General features: G+C 39.0%; 1 protein-coding gene across 5 annotated transcripts in view; it reads left to right on the forward strand.

The window, feature by feature from the left end:
* Positions 1-19761, forward strand: part of igf2bp2a (insulin-like growth factor 2 mRNA binding protein 2a) — a 46724-nt gene that overhangs the window by 22713 nt on the left and 4250 nt on the right. For 2 of the 5 annotated variants that reach the window (XM_058081739.2, XM_058081745.2), the window contains 13 exons: positions 7763-7811; positions 9308-9359; positions 9514-9577; positions 9747-10070; positions 10717-10851; positions 11906-12028; positions 13197-13332; positions 15557-15694; positions 16075-16143; positions 18062-18178; positions 18293-18367; positions 19237-19368; positions 19523-19636. In XM_058081739.2, the coding sequence (XP_057937722.2) occupies positions 7763-7811; positions 9308-9359; positions 9514-9577; positions 9747-10070; positions 10717-10851; positions 11906-12028; positions 13197-13332; positions 15557-15694; positions 16075-16143; positions 18062-18178; positions 18293-18367; positions 19237-19368; positions 19523-19636 (1528 nt within the window). The remainder of the gene's footprint in view (positions 1-7762; positions 7812-9307; positions 9360-9513; positions 9578-9746; positions 10071-10716; positions 10852-11905; positions 12029-13196; positions 13333-15556; positions 15695-16074; positions 16144-18061; positions 18179-18292; positions 18368-19236; positions 19369-19522; positions 19637-19761) is intronic. The other 3 variants (XM_058081741.2, XM_058081742.2, XM_058081743.2) reach the window with 3 other exon arrangements.

Consider the following 19761-nt stretch of genomic DNA (forward strand, 5'->3'; position numbering starts at 1 on the left):
CCTCGTGAGGATAAGTGGTAGAAAATGAATGAATGAATGAGTTCTCCTCCTATTTTGTGTGGAAGTGGTAACTTTTTGGCTTCTTATTTTGTCTTTGCCCAACCTTGGTCATCTTTGTATGGAGTTTGTATGTTCTCCCCGTGCATGCGTGGGTTTTCTCCGGGTACTCCGGTTTCCTCCCACATTCCAAAAACATGCTAGGTTAATTAGCGACTCCAAATTGTCCATAGGTATGAATGTGAGTGTGAATGGTTGTTTGTCTATATGTGCCCTGTGATTGGCTGGCCACCAGTCCAGGGTGTACTCTCGCCCAAAGACAGCTGGGATAGGCTCCAGCACCCCTGCGACCCCTTGTGACGAAAAAGTGGTCGAAAATGAATGAATGAATGAATGAATGAATGACAGACGTATGTTTCTAACATCATTTTTGTGCTTGAATGGACAGACATAAGTTTACTATATGTGTATATCACATATCAGTCACATGACTAGTTACTTCCGGTATGATATTAAGGAAGACTTTATTAACATGTCTGATATGCAATAATGCAAGTCTTGATTTGAGGCAAAAATACAGTCACAAGTTGCAGCAGTATTTCATTTCCTGTTTTCTCTCTGTGGTATAAAATGTAAAAACGAAAAGTTTTTTTTTTTGATAGGACATCAATCTTTCGCTGCACGGTGCAAGAAAGCAACAAATCTATTTCTAGTAGGTTGTGATAATGGACAATGTTGACAACTAAATGGGTTCAGAAGGAAGCAAGGTTGTAAAAAAATGTTTTGTTTTTTTTTGCATAAAGAACAATTAGGAGTAATGTTTGTGGAGGCTTCGTTAGACAGCATGCTGGCGGACCGGCCCAGTGGACTGAAAAGCTATTTGGGATGTCTCTTTATTCATCCAAAGTGAGCCTCCCGCTGAGCCTGTGAGCTGTCACTGACAGGACGGCCTTCCTCACACACAAGCGGGCCGGCCGGACGGTTGATGTAAACAAGGCTTTCAGGGACCTCATTAAATGCCATACTTTCTTTGGGCAATCTTTTACATTCACAGTGGAAAAACGTGACATTTTTGTCCCTCATGTCAAAGTACTGTTTCCGTACAAAGTAGCCAGATTGTAGTTTTGGATCCATTTATATTTCACAGAAAGAATGTTCAAGGTTTTTTTTATCTTTATTTAGTGTTTTTTTTAATTTCATTAACACTATTAAAGACTCAATAGTGTCATATTAAAAAAAGACCACCTTCTGGTTTTGCCATGAGTTATATTTTGAATCATTCATTTGTTCCAGAAAATCAGAAACAAATAAATGTTTCAGAAATAATGGAAATCAAATTTATTTCTTCCAGAAAAACGGTTACTTTTACGTGATTCTTGCCACAACTGTTAAAAGACACAATGTGGGCAGTGACATCAATATCTTCCTATCCAACACTACCTTCTGGTTTTGCCATTAGTTATATCTTCAATTCAACACTAAAGACTCTTTGTAAAATACTTTTATGTGATTCTTCCCACGACTGTTTCCAAAGACACAATGTGGGCAGTGACATCAATATTTTCCTCTCCAACACCACCTTCTGGTTTTGCCATGAGTTATATCTTCAATTCAACACTAAAGACTCTTTGTAAAATAGTGTCATATATATAAAAAGATTAATTATTAATTATTACTCTCACTTGGCATGTAATTTATGACTGGAACTTTAGTTTGTGTCATTAATTTGTTCCAAAAAAATCTGGAAAAAAAACTAATAAATGTTTCTCTTCAGAAATAATGGAGATCAAATTAATTCCTTCCAGAAAAACGGTACCTTTTACCTTCATTGAGGACGTGATTCTTGCCATGACTATTTCCAAAGACACAATGTGGGCAGTGACATCAATATCTTCCTCTCCAACACCACCTGCTGGTTTTGCCATGAGTTTTATCTTCAATTCAACACTAAAGACTCTTTGTAAAATACTTTTATGTGATTCTTCCCACGACTGTTTCCAAAGACACAATGTGGGCAGTGACATCAATATTTTCCTCTCCAACACCACCTTCTTGTTTTGCCATGAGTTATATTTTCAATTCAACACTAAAGACTCTTTGTAAAATAGTGTCATATTTAAAAAATTATGAATTATTATTACTCCCACCTGGCATGTCATTGAGTGGAACTTTAGTTCACGTCATTAATTTGTTCCAAAAAATCTGAGAAAAAAACAAATAAATGTTTCTCTTCAGAAATAATCTAATTAATTCCTTCCAGGAAAAACGGTACCTTTTACCTTCATTGAGGACGTGATTCTTGCCATGACTATTTCCAAAGACACAATGTGGGCAGTGACATCAATATCTTCCTCTCCAACACCACCTTCTGGTTTTGCCATGAGTTATATCTTCAATTCAACACTAAAGACTCTTTGTAAAATACTTTTATTTGTTTCTTGCCACGACTGTTTCCAAAGACACAATGTGGGCAGTGACATCAATATCTTCCTCTCCAACATCACCTTCTAGTTTTGCCATGAGTTATATCTTCAATTCAACACTAAAGACTCTTTGTAAAATACTTTTATGTGATTCTTGCCACGACTGTTTCCAAAGACACAATGTGGGCAGTGACATCAATATCTTCCTCTCCAACACCACCTTCTGGTTTTGCCATGAGTTATATATCTTCAATTCAACACTAAAGACTCTTTGTAAAATACTTTTATGTGATTCTTGCCACGACTGTTTCCAAAGACACAATGTGGGCAGTGACATCAATATCTTCCTCTCCAACACCACCTTCAGGTTTTGCCATGAGTTATATATCTTCAATTCAGCACTAAAGACTCTTTGTAAAATACTTTTATGTGTTTCTTGCCACGACTGTTTCCAAAGACACAATGTGGGCAGTGACATCAATATCTTCCTCTCCAACACCACCTTCTGGTTTTGCCATGAGTTTTATCTTCAATTCAACACTAAAGACTCTTTGTAAAATACTTTTATGTGATTCTTGCCACGACTGTTTCCAAAGACACAATGTGGGCAGTGACATCAATATCTTCCTCTCCAACACCACCTTCTGGTTTTGCCATGAGATATATATCTTCAATTCAACACTAAAGACTCTTTGTAAAATACTTTTATGTGATTCTTGCCACGACTGTTTCCAAAGACACAATGTGGGCAGTGACATCAATATCTTCCTCTCCAACACCACCTTCTGGTTTTGCCATTAGTTTTATCTTCAATTCAACACTAAAGACTCTTTGTAAAATACTTTTATGTGATTCTTGCCACGACTATTTCCAAAGACACAATGTGGGCAGTGACATCAATATCTTCCTCTCCAACACCACCTTCTGGTTTTGCCATGAGATATATATCTTCAATTCAACACTAAAGACTCTTTGTAAAATACTTTTATGTGATTCTTGCCACGACTGTTTCCAAAGACACATATGTGCCCTGTGATGGGCTGGCGACCAGTCCAGGATGTAAAGACAGCTGGGATAGGCTCCAGCACCCCCTTGTGTGGATAAACGGTAGAAAATGAATGAATGAATCCTCCTTTAGCTGACTATTATCAATTTTTTTTTATTAATAAACATCCCTGTCTGAGAGACACTACTAGTAATTATGCGGTTTTAAATAAATAACTTAGATGATAATTCATTTCTGTTGCGGTTGAGGTTACTTGAAATAGTACAAACCAGTCAGTATGAGTCCTATAACGACACCAATCATGTGATTTACAGTCCTAGCTCAGCGAGTGTGACTCCTCCACAGAGTTGTCTGTCAGTCATGTTCATCATCTCGTTGATGGACGAATACTTTCTTTCCTGGGCCCAGCTTTGCGTGCTGGTTCATGCGCAGGCACACAGCGTTTGAGGCGGCGCAGGTGCGAGCAGTAAATATTAGCTTTTCAAATGAGGGTGGCCACCCTGGGATTATACTTAAAGGCCAAATTGAGAGGATTTCTACCTCCTTCTCTTGTTGGCTGCTCACCAGCAGCAGCAGGCAGACTTGGTCACATATCCCAAACATTAAGTGACCATTCAGTTTGGATCCTGGTCTCGTCTGGTGGGATTGGGAGGAGCAGAGGAAGGGCTCTGGGTTCACCTTGTGTGTAAACAGCCCACAGTGTTGTGGGTCTCTCTGCACATCCACAGACAGACAGACAGGCGGGGATGTTCTGCTAAGCCTGCAGCCACAGGAATGCTTAAAATAAGAAGGGGTGTCACTTTTTCCGAAAAGATGTCAATCCAGGAAGCTGCATATTTGTGAACAAAATACATGTTAAGAATAGCGTGTTGGTTTTGCGAAGACAATATGGACTTTAAATTTTAAAACCAATCGTTTCAGAGCATTTTCTTCTGTTGCCGTGGTGATCATGGATCACCTGTTTTCCCACTAGCTTCCTTGCTAACACGCCTGTTCCCAACAGGCGCTACAAAATATCAAATCACGACGGTCATGGGGTTAGACCTCACAGCTAGGAGACCCGGGGGTTCAATTCCACTCTCTGCCATGTCTGTGTGGAGTTTGCATGTTCTCCCTGTGTGCATGCGTGGATTTTTTCCGGGTACTCCGGTTTCCTCCCACATTCCAAAAACATGCTAGGTTAATTAGCGACTCCAAATTGTCCATAGGTATGAATGTGAGTGTGAATGGTTGTTTGTCTATATGTGCCCTGTGATTGGCTGGCCACCAGTCCAGGCCGCCTCTCGCTCGAAGACAGCTGGGATAGGCTCCAGCACCCCCATGAGGATAAGCGGTAGAAAATGAATGAATGAATGATCCAGATATTGTAATAATTCCGGATACTATGATGAAGAATATGAAAAAAAATGGGGAACCTTTGGAATTTTCAAAGATAGTGGGCTAGGTTTTATTTTAAGATGTGTAGCGAAGCCTTTTATGGTATACTAAGCCATCCTGTGTAAAGTGGTAGGTTCAATTAGCAAAGGGCATGGTTGGAGGATTTCTTTTAATGAGAAACAAGCAGAAAAACATCAAAAAAGTTATGATGATATGAGAAAGAAGTCAAAATATGTGAATGAATTCATTATCAAGTTGGAAAATTAAACAAAACAGCAGAAATGGGAGGAAAAACAGCTGTTTTTAAAAGAATATAATAAATATAATGTGAAAAAAATTTGTATTCCAACAGGAAAAAAAAAATTATTTTAGGAGCATAAAATGTTGATAGTTGAAAGAAAAAAACATGAAAAAATAAAGGATTTTGGGGGGAAATTAGGTTGAGAAAAAAGTTATAATGCGGGAATAAAGTCAAAATATTACAAAAAGAAAAGTTATGGATGAAAGTTGAAATATTTCAGAAAAAAATCCCCACCAAAAATTATTAAAAAATAGACAAAACACCAAGTAATTCACTATTTTAAAATACTTATAATTTATCCATATAAAAAATATGAATTAATAGGAATTAAATTTCCTTATACTGCACATATGGAGACTGTAATGACAGTGGTGACAATATGATGTCTTATATCTGCAATAAAGTCCTCATTTGGTCGAATTCCCACGCTATTTGTAAGGGAATTGCTTTCTGGAGTTCAAGTGGTCTGCATTGCAGCACATCAGCACGGATCAATGATGTCAATTAGTAAAATCAATGCAAAGATCCAAGCAGACATTCCCGGACAAATGCCGCTGTACTTTTGCATGAATAGAACATGTTCAAAAAACCAATTTTGCTTCCGTAGAATAGTGCTGAGTGCCATGCGTTGCAAAATCCCAATTTCAATCCTAGAACGTTACGACAGTAGCACGAAAGTACAGATGTCAAACACATCAAACTTCAATTTGTTTACAGCGTTTTTTGGATGAATGAGGTGTGGAGTGGAATGTCCTAAAAATCTGGGTGATGCTTTTTCCTTGGGAAAGCACAATCAGAAAGAGTGCCAACCTCTGCTCGTTTCCATGCGCACATTCCCGCAAGGAATGATGCAGAAAAAAAAAACAAAAACAAACCTTGATGGAGGAATGTGTTACGAGCCGACCGCAGACGGCACTAATTTCTCCCACTTTCAATCCATCCATCTCTTCAGTTCCTGGAATGTCGACTGATTGTGTTCTCTTAAGGAGCTTTGGGTGTCAAGTTGCTGCGTGATGATGGTGTTTTTTTTTTATTATCTCTGTTATTATTATTTATTATCTCTGCTTCTCTCGTCAACTGCTCTCACATATTGATCGATGTTGTTTCTCACACTTTGTGTGTGTTTTTATGTTGTTGCTTGAACTCATAAAACACAATGATGAAAAAAAAAATATTGATAATGCAGTATATTCCGGCAAGGCGTTGGATTTCATAGAAATATAAAACAAGAGTTACGACTGGGAATAAATGGAAATGTTGATGTTTAATGCCTTAATTTGTTGTATAATTTGGGGTGTTCCTTACACTCATTGCACGAAAAATAATGCAGTTAAAAAAAACAACAACAACCAAAAAGCTAATGCTAAAGACAACATAATGCTATGTCATCTTTTGAACATTCTTTTGTCAAATAATTGTCAACATAAGGGAGTTCATTCATTTTCTACCACTTATCCCAGCCAATCACAGTGCACATATAGACAAACAACCATTCACACTCACATTCATACCTATGGACAATTTGGAGTCGCTAATTAACCTAGCATGTTTTTGGAATGTGGGAGGAAACCCACGCATGCACGGGGAAAACATGCAAACTCCACACAGACATGGCCGAGCGTGGAATTGAACTCGGGTTTCCTAGCTGTGAGGCATGCGTGCAAACCACTCAACCGCCGTGCAGCCTCTGTCATTTCAATCAATATCAAAAATGTATTTTGGAGACGATAACTAAGCCTGACAATGATAGAGGAACTCAATGATGTGATGATGTGGGGGAAGTGTAACCATGGTAACTGAAGTTTTATGGAGACAGGAGTAACAATCCGTGGAAGACATAATCTCTCTTGCAAAATAACAAAAAAAAAAGCACCTCTTACTCTAACTTGGTTGAAGGAAATAAGAAGATTCATTCATTCATTCATTTTCTACCGCTTTTTTTCACGAGGGTCGCGGGAGGTGCTGGAGCCTATCCCAGCTGTCTTCAGGAGAGAGGTGGGGTACACCCTGGACTGGTGGCCAGCCAATCACAGGGCACATATAGACAAACAACCATTCACACTCACATTCATACCTATGGACAATTTGGAGTCGCTAATTAACCTAGCATGTTTTTAGATGGCCGAGGGTGGAATTGAACCCTGGTCTCCTTGCTGTGAGGTCTGCGTGCTAGATCGTGAGATTTTTTTTTTTTTGGCCAAGAGATAAAGTTGTGTGTGACGTTTGAGAAACTTGTAGTTCACTCATGATGGACACAAGTGAGATTTGATTAAATTAAATTAAATTAAATTAAATTAAATTAAATTAAATTAAATTAAATTAAATTAAATTAAATTAAATTAAATTAAATTAAATTAAATTAAATTAAATTAAATTAAATTAAATTAAATTAAATTAAATCTCACTTGTGTCCATCATGAGTGAACTACAAGTTTCTCAAACGTCACACAACTTTATCTCTTGGCCAAAAAATAAAAAAAATCTTAAAAAAATCTTTAAAAATTCTTAAAAAAAATTAAATTTATTTTATTTTATTTTATTTTATATTTAAGTGCGATTTCTATATATATTGGTAGGTGGTTGATGATTCTCAAGTGTGCAAGTTTGCGTGCTTCAGGTCTGTTAAATTCATTGCATCTGTGTCTCTCATCTCCGCAGGAGTCGGAAGATTCAGATCCGGAACATTCCCCCTCATCTACAGTGGGAGGTGAGGTGTGTGTGTGTGTGTGTGTGTGTGTGTGTGTGTTCAAACAATATGAAGTAAAGCATTGACAGGATGTCCATGAGGGAGGTCCTTGGGACAATGGCAGACTTAAAAAAAACAAACAAACAAATGTCACCTTATTTCGGCCTGGGATGGTGGAGTTATAAATTCATTCATTCATTCAGTCATTTTCTACCGCTTATCCTCACAGGGTGGTGCTGGAGCCTATCCCAGCTGTCTTCGAGCGAGAGGCGGGGTACACCCTGGACTGGTGGCCAGCCAATCACAGGGCACATATAGACAAACAACCATTCACACTCACATTCATACCTATGGACAATTTGGAGTCGCCAAATAACCTAGCATGATTTTAGATGCCCGAGGGTGGAATTGAACTCGGGTCTTCTAGCTGTGAGGCATGCGAACTAACCACTCATCCACCGTGCAGCCCAGGATGTATGAAGTGTATCACAAAAATATAAGCGGCACAACAAAGAGGAAACTGTGCCTAGTAAGAGAAATGTGGATTTTCCATTCAAATGCTCATTTTGCTCAACCTTTATTCCGTCTCTTTCCAGTGATGACATCACTACTGCTACACTACACTCAATATTTATTTTTGTTATATATTATATTTTATATTTATTTTGCTTCTACTTAATAGATTTGATCAACATTACAGCCTATTTTCACTGGACATTTCCCATGTTTTCAAATGCTATTTTTTGGCAGGTAAGTGGTGTGTGGAGCAGCTTGGAGACCAGGGTTCAATCCCACCCTCGGCCAGCTCTGTGTGGAGTTTGCTCCGGTTTCCTCCCACATTCCAAAAACATGCTAGGTTAATTAGCGACTCCAAATTGTCCATAGGTATGAATGTGAGTGTGAATGGTTGTTTGTCTATATGTGCCCTGTGATTGGCTGGACACCAGTCCAGGGTGTACCCCGCCTCTCGCCTGAAGACGGCTGGGATAGGCTCCAGCACCACCCTGTGAGGATAAGCTGTAGAAAATAATGAATTAATGATCCAGATATTTTAATAATTCCGGATACTATGATGCAGAATATGAAAAAAATCGGGAACCTTTGGAATTTCCAAAGATAGTGGGCTAGGTTTTATTGATAAGATGTGTAGCGAAGCCTTTTTTTGTATATATAAAGTTGAAAAAGACATTTGAAGTCGTAATATTTAGAATATTATGAGAAACAAGCAGAAAAACACGACTCTTGAGGAAAAAGCGGTAGAAAATGAATGAATGAATGAATACTTCTTCTGATTTTTACTACTACTACTAGAAATAGTAGTAGGCTAGTATTAGCCTGCTTTTGCCCTATTACATGAAATTTGTCAGAGATTTTTTTTTGTAAGAAAACAAAATTAATAAAAAAAAAAAAAAAAAAAGAAGCCCCCCTAAAATATGCCTAATGACGTCACTGGTTAATGGGTCATTTTTGTGTACTTTTTTTGTACTAACTTACTGATACTTTCTTGTTTCCGTTAGGACTTTGATGGCCTGCTTGCTCAATATGGTACTGTAGAAAACGTGGAACAAGGTACAGAACTCTTCCATGTTTTCCTTTATTGACTTGAATACATACATCACTGCCTGTGATTATGTAATTGTGATACAGTTTTTTCCTTATGCAGGGAAATCCTTGTTTACTTAACCTCAATAGTATCATGCATTTCTTGTCTTCCTCTTCATAGTCAACACTGACACAGAAACGGCGGTGGTGAATGTTACGTACGCAACCAAGGAGGAAGCTAAAGAGTAAGTGTTGGTGCTTTATTTATACGGAGCAGCAGTTCAATTGTCAAAAAGTCAGGTTGTTGTGTGCTGAATTTAATTATGATATTTTTTTCTGAATGAATAACACATTTCCTGTTGACTACCTTTCTCACCAGTCCAAATACTTCCTCTTTGTTCCTCCATCCTGCAGAGCTATTGAGAAGCTGACAGGCCAGCAGTGTGACGACTACTCTTTCAAGGTGTCCTACATCATGGACTCAGACGCCGCTCCGCCCGTTCAGGCTCCTCGAGGTCGACGCGGCGGCGGCGGCGGTGGTGGTGGTGGTGGTGGTGGCAGATTGTCACGGGACCAAGAACCGTCTCAGCCCGGGCCTTCTGGAGGCTTCAGCGTCCCGCGGCCTCGCCAGCAACACGACTTCCCCCTGCGCATGCTCGTGCCCACGCAGTTCGTGGGCGCCATCATCGGAAAGGAAGGACTCACCATTAAGAACGTCACCAAGCAGACGCAGTCAAAGTAAGGATAAATGATGACCATCGTGCTTTCTGCTTCTTTTTATGTTTGGATTAAGTTAGATCTGCGTTTGCCATGTTGCTAATTTTAGATAGACGTTATTAGAAACTGCATACAGGAAGTTGCAAGGTCACAAAAGTCCTTGCATCATGGTAAATGGTAAGTGTAATGGTTTTCACAGTTCCACATGTCCAAAAGGAGTAGGAAGAAGCAAAGCTTAATAAATCCTACCCCTCCATCTGGTAATTTTACAATCAGTAACTGTTACATTTGTTCACTTCCTGCTTTCCTAATATATTTATTTTTATTTTTATTTTTATTTTTATTTTTATTTTTATTTTTATTTTTATTTTTATTTTTATTTTTATTTTTATTTTTATTTTTATTTTTATTTTTATTTTTATTTTTATTTTTATTTTTATTTTTATTTTTATTTTTATTTGATGACATTTTTAGCTAATTGGTTATTCTTAGGCTTATGCATTATTTTAGCTGTTTGAAGATGAACTATATCAGCAAGTTGAATTATTTGTGATTTTAGAAATAAGGAGTTAGTATGTTCTCTGTAGGCGGCATTATGAATTATCCTTACTGGCCTTTTTTGCAGTACATTGCAGCACATGCTTTATTTATGTCATCTTCCTGCCAGAGTTGACATCCATCGAAAGGAAAACGCAGGGGCGGCAGAGAAGCCAATCACCATCCACTCCTCTCCTGAAGGCTGCTCGTCGGCCTGTCGCATGATCCTGGACATCATGCAGAAGGAAGCCAACGAGACCAAGACGTGAGTCTTAATTCAATTCCCGTTCACTCCAGCGTGGCGAGCTTCCTGGAGGAGATTAGCCATAACGTCTGCAGGCTATAATCTTATCCTTTAACCTGCCTGCACACCTTTTAATCTCAGCGTGCATTCCCCCCCCCACCCCCCCCAGCTTGGACCACTAACACAGTAAACACACTAAAGACACTCACACAGGCCAACACGTGACCACGGCTTAGTGGTAAAGAAAGATGGCCGATATATCTAATTGGGTTTGACACTTTTGAACGGCACTTTTAACAGTATGCATACTTTTGATGGAATAAATGTATTTCAAAAGCTTATAATAGTGACATTATTACACAATAAATAGTAGAAATTGAAGCTTTCATAAATGTCTGTATGGGCACTATTAGTAGAATGAAACATATATTGAATTAATTTTTTTTTTTTTTTACCTTATTTGCTTTAGCATTCCCTCGCCGATGATGCAATGGACGTTGATTACCCTCCCCCTTTTTTTTTTTTTTTAACTTTTTTTTATTTACATACAATACATGATCATTTTAACATAACCCCATATAGTAAGTAGTCCAGGGCAGATACAGTATACGTATCTGGTGGACAAGGTGCATTATTATTTATTATTATTATTAAGTCATTAATGTGTCCACACGGTGGCCCACACAGTCAAGAGATCGGGAAGACCTCGGTTCGATTCTCTGCTTGGTGTGGAGTGTCCATGTTTTCCCACATTCCCAAAACACGCATGTTAGGTTAATTGATGACTCCAAATTATCCATAGGTATGAATGTGAGTGTGAATGGTTGTTTGTCTATATGTGCCCTGTGATTGTGAATTGAACCTTGATCTCTTAACTGTGAGGTCTGCGCGCTAACCACTCGACCAGCCCTGGTCATATATCTAATTTCATATTTCATATTATCTTGTAAACTGTATTGTATATGTTGTTTATTTTTAAATTGTTTATTTTTTTTACTGTTGAACTGTTCCTGTCAATGTCAATTTCCCCACTGAGGGACGAATAAAGTTATATCTAATTTAATCTAATCTACAGGACGGAGGACATCCCTCTGAAAATCCTGGCCCACAACAGCCTGGTGGGCCGCCTCATTGGGAAAGAGGGCCGTAACCTGAAGAAGATCGAAGAGGAGACAGGGACCAAGATAACCATCTCCTCGTAAGTCACACACACACCACATAAACGCGGCCATGATGGCACCTTGGAGACAACATAGGCAATATTGGCTAAACATTTTCACACTGGAATTGAAAATAAAGAGTTCGTCTCTCCGCTTTATGCCTTCTGTGGAAGTATTTCATTTCTTAACAAACAACAAAAATGTATATATAGTGCATTTGTTAGACGATGATTGAGTAAAAGTGTGTTATGGGAAATGTAGGTTGTATAATCTCATTGGAAAGAATGTTATTTCTATTATACAGGATCAGGCGAAATGATCTGAAATATTTGTAGGTTAAATAAAACGCAAATAAAGTAAAGTACATATAATTCCATTTTGTTTTTATTATGTTTTAAAAATTAAATCAGTTCCGGCGGTGTCAGGTCGACCGGTTGATTTTGGTGTCATTGCAGATCCAGTAGATCTGAAGTTGGTAACCCATAACAAGATGGTGTTTAGAGCTGGTACGGGATCATGTCTACCAAGGTTGAAGTGCAAAGTACCACAATGAAAGCGCCATGCTTACAAGTCCAATTCATGGCAGAAACTGAAAAAGAAACCAAAGAAATGGCATTATAAAGAAACAAAGCAAAATAGCATTTTATGTACTTTACTTTATTTGCGTTTTATTTAACCTACAAATGTGTCAGATCATTTTGCCTGTCCATGTATATTCATAACAAGCAGCCTTTTAGCTTGCCACTATCTATCTATCTATCTTTCTTTGGCTCCATTTTGGGTTTTGAGTAGATTTTTGAAATGTTTATTTTTGTTTCTTTACTTTATTTACGTTTTATTTAACCTACAAATGTGTCAGATCATTTTGCCTGACCCTGTTATATACATCTATAATATATTTTTGAAAAAGCTACGTATAATGAAGTAAAGCTGTGGAATTCCAAGTGTGAAGTGGCATTGGGTAACTGTCGATGGATATGATAACGCAACGTCTTTGGCGCTACTTGCTTGCCTCAATTTCCAACTATAAGACACAAATTCAATGAATTCAACATCGCTCTTGCAAAGTGCTCCGTTCGTCATTAACTTGCGTGTGGAATCCAATTAAAATGTCTTCTGATAAAATATAAACAAAATATGACTTTTTTTCCCCCCTCCTCCGCTATATTGCATATTAATTTTACACATTTGTATGCAACTGTCTAGGTTACAAGACTTAACCATTTACAACCCAGAGAGGACCATCACGGTGAAGGGGAGCTTGGAGACGTGTTGTAAAGCGGAGGCGGAGATCATGAAGAAACTGAGGGAGGCCTACGAGAACGACATTGCTGCTATAAATGTGAGTGTGTGTGTGTGTGTGTGTGTGTGTGTGTGAGTGTGTGTGAGACCAACAAGTGGGCATCACTGTAGCTTATATGACAACAAGGTTGCGCCATACATAAGTGTAAACATAGTAATTAGTAGCAGCTGTTGGTAAACAGAGAGCAATCACTTAATGGCTGGAACTGGAGCGTGCCAAGCGCCGCTTGTCTGCCTATTTCACGGAGCCTCTGAGTCACACCCGCCTTCCCCGCTGTGTGCACGTCTGAATCCTCGCTGTAATACAACTGCGGTTCCCAGCATCCATCATCTTTTTTTTTTTTTTTACCGTGCAGTTCCCCTTTAAGGACAAAAGTGACTGCATAAACGGCTGTAAATATATTCATATGTGGTGTAATTCAATATTCCTAAAGTTGTTGATGAAAGAACAGAACACTGATGGAGACATGGTCTATCTGACCTCCTGCAGAGAGGGACTGTGTATGATAAGGTGTGAGCCCCATCTAGTGTGATTGTGGTGATATTACACATTCGCTATGGATATAAATCATTAACTTAAGGAAAAGGTGAATACAAACTCACTCAAATGAGAGGAGAAGTGTCATGACCGCCACCGTTACAGAACCTGATTGAGAAGTCTCAGGAGTGGGAAAATTATTCCAAAACAGAACATAAGTAATAATTGCTGAAAAATCACGTTGATGTTGATGTAACGCCTGCTTGTAATAAACACAACACTATTAAGGATCAACGGATACATCTGCCGGCCGATATACCGGGCCGATATTTGCGTTCTTTACTTGAATCGGTATCGGCTGATACGCGCGTGGGTTCGCGGATGTATTTTTCCGCCGCATGATTTACAGACAGGCATCCGCCGGGGCAGCTTTGTTTTGCCGGAAGACCCTGCAACACACGCAGTTCGCGGTACCCCTCCCCCAATGCAAGTGTGGTGAATCACAAGGGTACGTTTTCAACTTTTAATTAGCCTCTAACAGGTAAACTTAGTTGAAATATTGTCACCTGCTTTGAAATAGGAAACATTTACCGTTGTAATTAGGGCCCTGTTGATGTAGCTGGAAGCTAATATGTACAGCTGTTACCAACACCGCTTTAATGTCAACGTTGTGTGTTTGTAGGAGTTTCATTCAGCGAACGCCGGGCTGAGGTTAAATGCGTGTCGTGTTATCGCGAGACTCACACACACTTTTAGCTTTAGCGTGCACAACACGAACTTTAATGATGAGAGAAATGTTTTATATCTCGTACTAAATTATGTCAGTGTGATGTGTTTGTGTGTGTGGAGGCGGAGGAGCAGTCATCACATCGATGCTAGCTAAACTAGCATAAACTAGCATAAACTAGCCTAAACTACGGCAGAATGTTTTGCACATGGTTGAATATTTATTCCTTTTAAAGTTGATAATGCCGTTTAAATGTGTGTTTCAGAAAGCCTACTGTGTTCAGTGTTTACATTTCAATAAATGTTTGTTTAAACTTGAGACCTATAATATTTATCATTATAATTTTTTCATGTAAATTGAGGGAGCAAAAGCAGTAGCGGCCACAAATATCGGCCTAAGCAAAATCGGCCATCAGCTAAGGGTGATGGGGGAAAAAAAACATATCGGTCGATCCCTAAACACTATTTATATATCTATATTCGATATATTGGGCCGATATTTGTGTTCTTTACTTGAATCGGTATCAGCCCATACGCACGATGGTTCGCCGATATATTTTTCCGCCACATGATTTACAGACAGGCGTCACAGTCATCACATCGATGCTAGCTAAAACTTAAACTACCACAGAAAAGTTTTGCACATGGTTGAATATTTATTCCTTTTAAAGTTGATAATACCGTTTAAATGTGTGTTTAAGAAAGGTGAATCCTACTGTGTTCAGTGTTTACGTTTCAAAAAATCAGTTTTAAACTTGAGAAAACTAATTTTTTTCATATAAATTGAGGAAGCAAAAGCAGTATCGGCCACAAATATCGGCCTAAGCAAAATGGGCCATCGGCTTAGGGTGATGGAAAAAAATCGGTATCAGCATCGGCCGGAAAAAAAACCATATCGGACGATCCCTAATCTATATATTATATTATATTAGATCTATATATTAGCAGAGCAGCCAACAGCAGTCATGTTGCGTCCATGTTTGCAGCAATGCTAAAGTCAGGTACCCAAGGTTCCACTGCATATCAGGTTTCCTCCATTTCTTGTCTTTTCCTCCGCCAGCAACAGGCGAACCTTATCCCAGGCTTGAACCTCAACGCCCTGGGCATCTTCTCCTCTGGTCTGCCAGTGCTGCCCCCTGCTGCTGGACCTCGCGGGGCTGTCCCTCCTGTGGCGCCAGCAGGATACAACCCATTCTTAGTGAGTCGTTCTGCACAAACTTCAAGTGACTTGTTGGTCAATCTGCTGTACCAGAAGCCTGTGACAGGCTTTGCTCTGCTATTAAAGTAGATCTTCTCGAATGGTTCTCCATCACAGTTTGAATTCCCCTACCATCCCCTCCAGAGATGAGTCAGTAAAATGGTGTGAAACAAAGTTTGTACTCGCTGCCGGGAGGCTGAGCCAAAGCAGTGTGAGACAGAATGTATTGGTGGGCTTCACAGAGCGTGATTCGCTCTTGACTTCATGCCTTGAAAATTCCCCTCAGCGAGAGCAAAGCCTGGGCCGCGAGTGTGAGTGTGTCTGGGAATGTGTGCGTATGTGCACCACCCTGATCCGCCTGCTTGTCACTTCACTTGCAGAGTCACTCTTCACATCTCAGTGGTCTGTACGGGGTTCCTCCAGCAAGTGCCATCCCCCACCAGCACTCAGTATGTCCTCCAAAAGCTGCACCACACTGAGTGTTGCCATGGTGACACCGGGCCACAACATTGGGTACTTTACAGTGGTATAGAATTGTACTGCATCGGGCTGTTTCTAATACTATAATTCCTCACATACAGTGTGACCTCGGTTAGTGGACGCCCCGGTTAGCATATTTTTTGGTTAATGCCAATATGACGCAGTGCACTTCTACACCACTGTAAGTCACTATATCATGCATCTTGTAACTACACATGCTGTAATTCTAGCCAGGGTGCATATGATGGGGCATTAATTGGTGCATTAAGTGCACAGGAAAACAAACCTAGGTGTCTTGGACCACATAAGCATTTATCAAGAAGTGTATTACGCAACACAGCACACATCAACTGCTTGTATTGTTTCTTGAATTGGCTCATAGTTGTGCATTGTTTGAGGGTCTTACTCAATCCATTCCATAGTTTGATTCCACATACTGAAATGCTATGGCTTTTTAACGTAGTCCTAGCATAGAAGTGTTTCAAATGTACTTCTTCCCTGAGATATTATATTTCTCCTCTCTTGTATTAGATGACATTTTTAGCTAATTTTATTTTTATTTTTTAGCCTTATGCATTATTTTAGCTGCTTGAAGATGAACTATATCAGCAAGTTGAAGTATTTGTGATTTTAGAAATAAGGAGTTAGTATGTACAAGTTAGTATGTCCTAGCATAGAAGTGTTTCAAATGTACTTCTTCCCTGAGATCATATTTCTCCTCTCTTGTAGAGAAGTATTGGATTACATTTTTAGCTAATTGCTTATTTTTAGCCTTATGCATTATTTTAGCTGTTTGCAGATTAACTAGTATTTGTGATTTTAGAAATAAGGAGTTAGTATGTTCTCTGTAGGCGGCATTATGAATTATCCTTACTGACCTTTTTTGCAGTACATTTAGCGAGTGAAGATTGCTTTAATAGTTATTACCCCATATTTCCACACAATAAGTAAGATATGGTAGAACCAGAGAGCGATAAAGATAATAATGTTGTACAGCAATATGGAGGAAAAACTGCTCAGCCAGCATTAAAAGCTCTAATAACAGTATGGCAAGTGTAACGTGAATGGGTTTCACAACAGCTGAAACCAACATTTTTAAAAAGCAAGCAGAGGTAGATCGTGCTAATTGTTTTGAATCAGGTAATAATGAACGCTGGCGGGAGATCGTGCTGATGTACCTAATGTTGTGGCCAATTAGAGCAATTTAAAATGTGCCTTGTTTTGTTGTAGGAGGGGAAAAAAATCAGCTTTTTTTCCGAAGGATAAAGCTTCTTAAAACAATAGAATGATTTAAGAGGAGTGGATAGGCTGACCAAAAAAAAATCCCAAACAGTCCCGCCTCACCATCGGAGCATCACCACCAGAACACCACAACTATGTCTGAATCCAGACTCCCAGCTCTGAGCTGAACTCCGACTCATTAAATCCACTCAATAAAACCACAAGTACGCAAATACACAAGCCCAGACCGCAAAACCTAAAATCCTGCCAAATATTTTTGCTCAAACATATCGTTTGATATGTTTTGACACTTTATGTCAAACATCAATATTCTTAACAACTTGGTTGTTGAATGAGCGTTGAATTACTTCAATTTCCAAAGAAAATGCCTTTATATTTTTATTTTTTATTTTCATGCTACTACATGAAAAATGGATGGAAAATATGGATGCCTTGAAATAAGCTGCACTGTCAAACCCAAGCCCTGAGAGCTACATTGAGATTATATCTGTCAGGTTTTGACAATAACTTTTCTCATGTTTGTCCTCTGAAGAACTCTCAAGTGTGATGTTCAGGTCAATTCGGCTTTTATTCCCTGTCATCTTTTCTTGTCTGCTTTTCAAAGAAGTTCAATAAATATATATATATATTTTTTCGTGATGACAGGCTCCAGAACAGGAGGTTGTCTACCTCTTTATTCCAACTCAGGCAGTGGGAGCTCTTATAGGGAAGAAGGGCCAGCACATTAAACAGCTTGCCCACTTCGCTGGAGCCTCCATCAAGGTTTGTGTTAAAGAAGAGGCATGCAAAACATGGAGCTGACTTAAATGCCGGTGCGATGAGGATAGTGCAAGCACACTGACTTTCTGTTGAAATGTTCTCCTGATTTGCATGCAGATCGCTCCGGCCGAAAGCCCAGATGTCACTGAGAGGATGGTGATCATTACTGGAACCCCAGAGGCTCAGTTTAAGGTAAAAACCATGATTAATCCAATGATGAATATGTCATAAATCCATTTATTTATAAATGGTAAATGTCTCCTGTTGCCTAGATACAGTATAGGGAAGGATATAATGACAAAAGGGAGAAGAATTACGACAATAATATTCACATTTCTTTCATTTTTTATGCATACACACAAAAAAATGAGTTTGTGTTAAATCAGCTAATGTTTTTGTGGGTTTTTTGTAAGTAATGTTGTTTTTTGCAGTGATAATTATATACTATTAATACTATAATTACAGAAAATATGCCTACTTAGTGCACAGAGGTCGAGTGGTTAGCACGCAGACCTCACAGCCAGGTTAATTATGTGCCTTGTGATTGGCTGGCCACTGGTCCAGGGTGTACCCCGCCTCTCGCCCAAAGACAGCTGGGATAGGCTCCAGCACCCCCGCGACCCTCGTGAGGATAAGCGGTAGAAAATGAATGAATGAATGAATGAATGAATCAAAGTTTATGTATTATTTGCCTAAATGAAGTATTTTCAAGAATTAAAATATGAACTAAATTATTATATTTAGTTGGTTCCAGGCTCGACTGTGATAAGTGAATTTGCCAATATTAATACATTGAGTATTTTGTTTAGTTAGAGCATTGAAAACCTGTTTAAGACCTTTATTTTAACATTATTAGAGCCCTGTATACATGAAATAACACCCCTACAGTCATCTTTACACTCATATTACCTAATATAATAATAATAATAAGACATAACTCATGTTGTCTTGTAAAAACGTTGTGAAATGTATCATCTTTTTCATTTTCAAACCTGGTCTCTGCTGCCCCTCTCCTACCCACAGTCTATCCTGGCCTCACCTCACCCTCCTCTTTATTCCAGGCCCAAGGTCGGATATTTGGCAAGCTGAAAGAGGAGAACTTCTTTTCCGGAAAGGAGGAAGTCAAACTAGAGACACACATCAAGGTCCCTTCAACTGCGGCCGGCAGAGTCATCGGCAAAGGAGGGAAGACTGTGAGTTGAGTGGTGCTCCTTAGCACAAAAAATGATCAATATCCACCAATATGTAACACTCTGTTATATATATATATATATAACTATGTATTGCAAAGGCAGAAAAACAGCTCTTGTTGAAAATACACAGACAATTAGCGACTGTTCATTCCAGGTGAATGAGCTTCAGAACCTTACGAGCGCTGAGGTCATCGTACCGCGGGACCAAACTCCAGACGAGAATGATGAGGTGTTTGTGAAGATCAGCGGGCATTTCTTCGCCAGTCAGGTATACAAGCACACAGTCACTTCTTTCTTTTGCATATGGTCCGTAAGGTTATTAAGTACACTTTTCATGGAAACTACATTTTGCTTTGACCTATTTTTAGTTATTTTTTTATGTGGGGTTCATGA

This window comes from Doryrhamphus excisus, linkage group LG12 (assembly GCF_037039965.1).
Source record: "Doryrhamphus excisus strain RoL-2023G ecotype Guam linkage group LG12, RoL_Dexc_Guam_v1.1, whole genome shotgun sequence".
Taxonomy (NCBI): Eukaryota; Metazoa; Chordata; class Actinopteri; order Syngnathiformes; family Syngnathidae; genus Doryrhamphus; species Doryrhamphus excisus.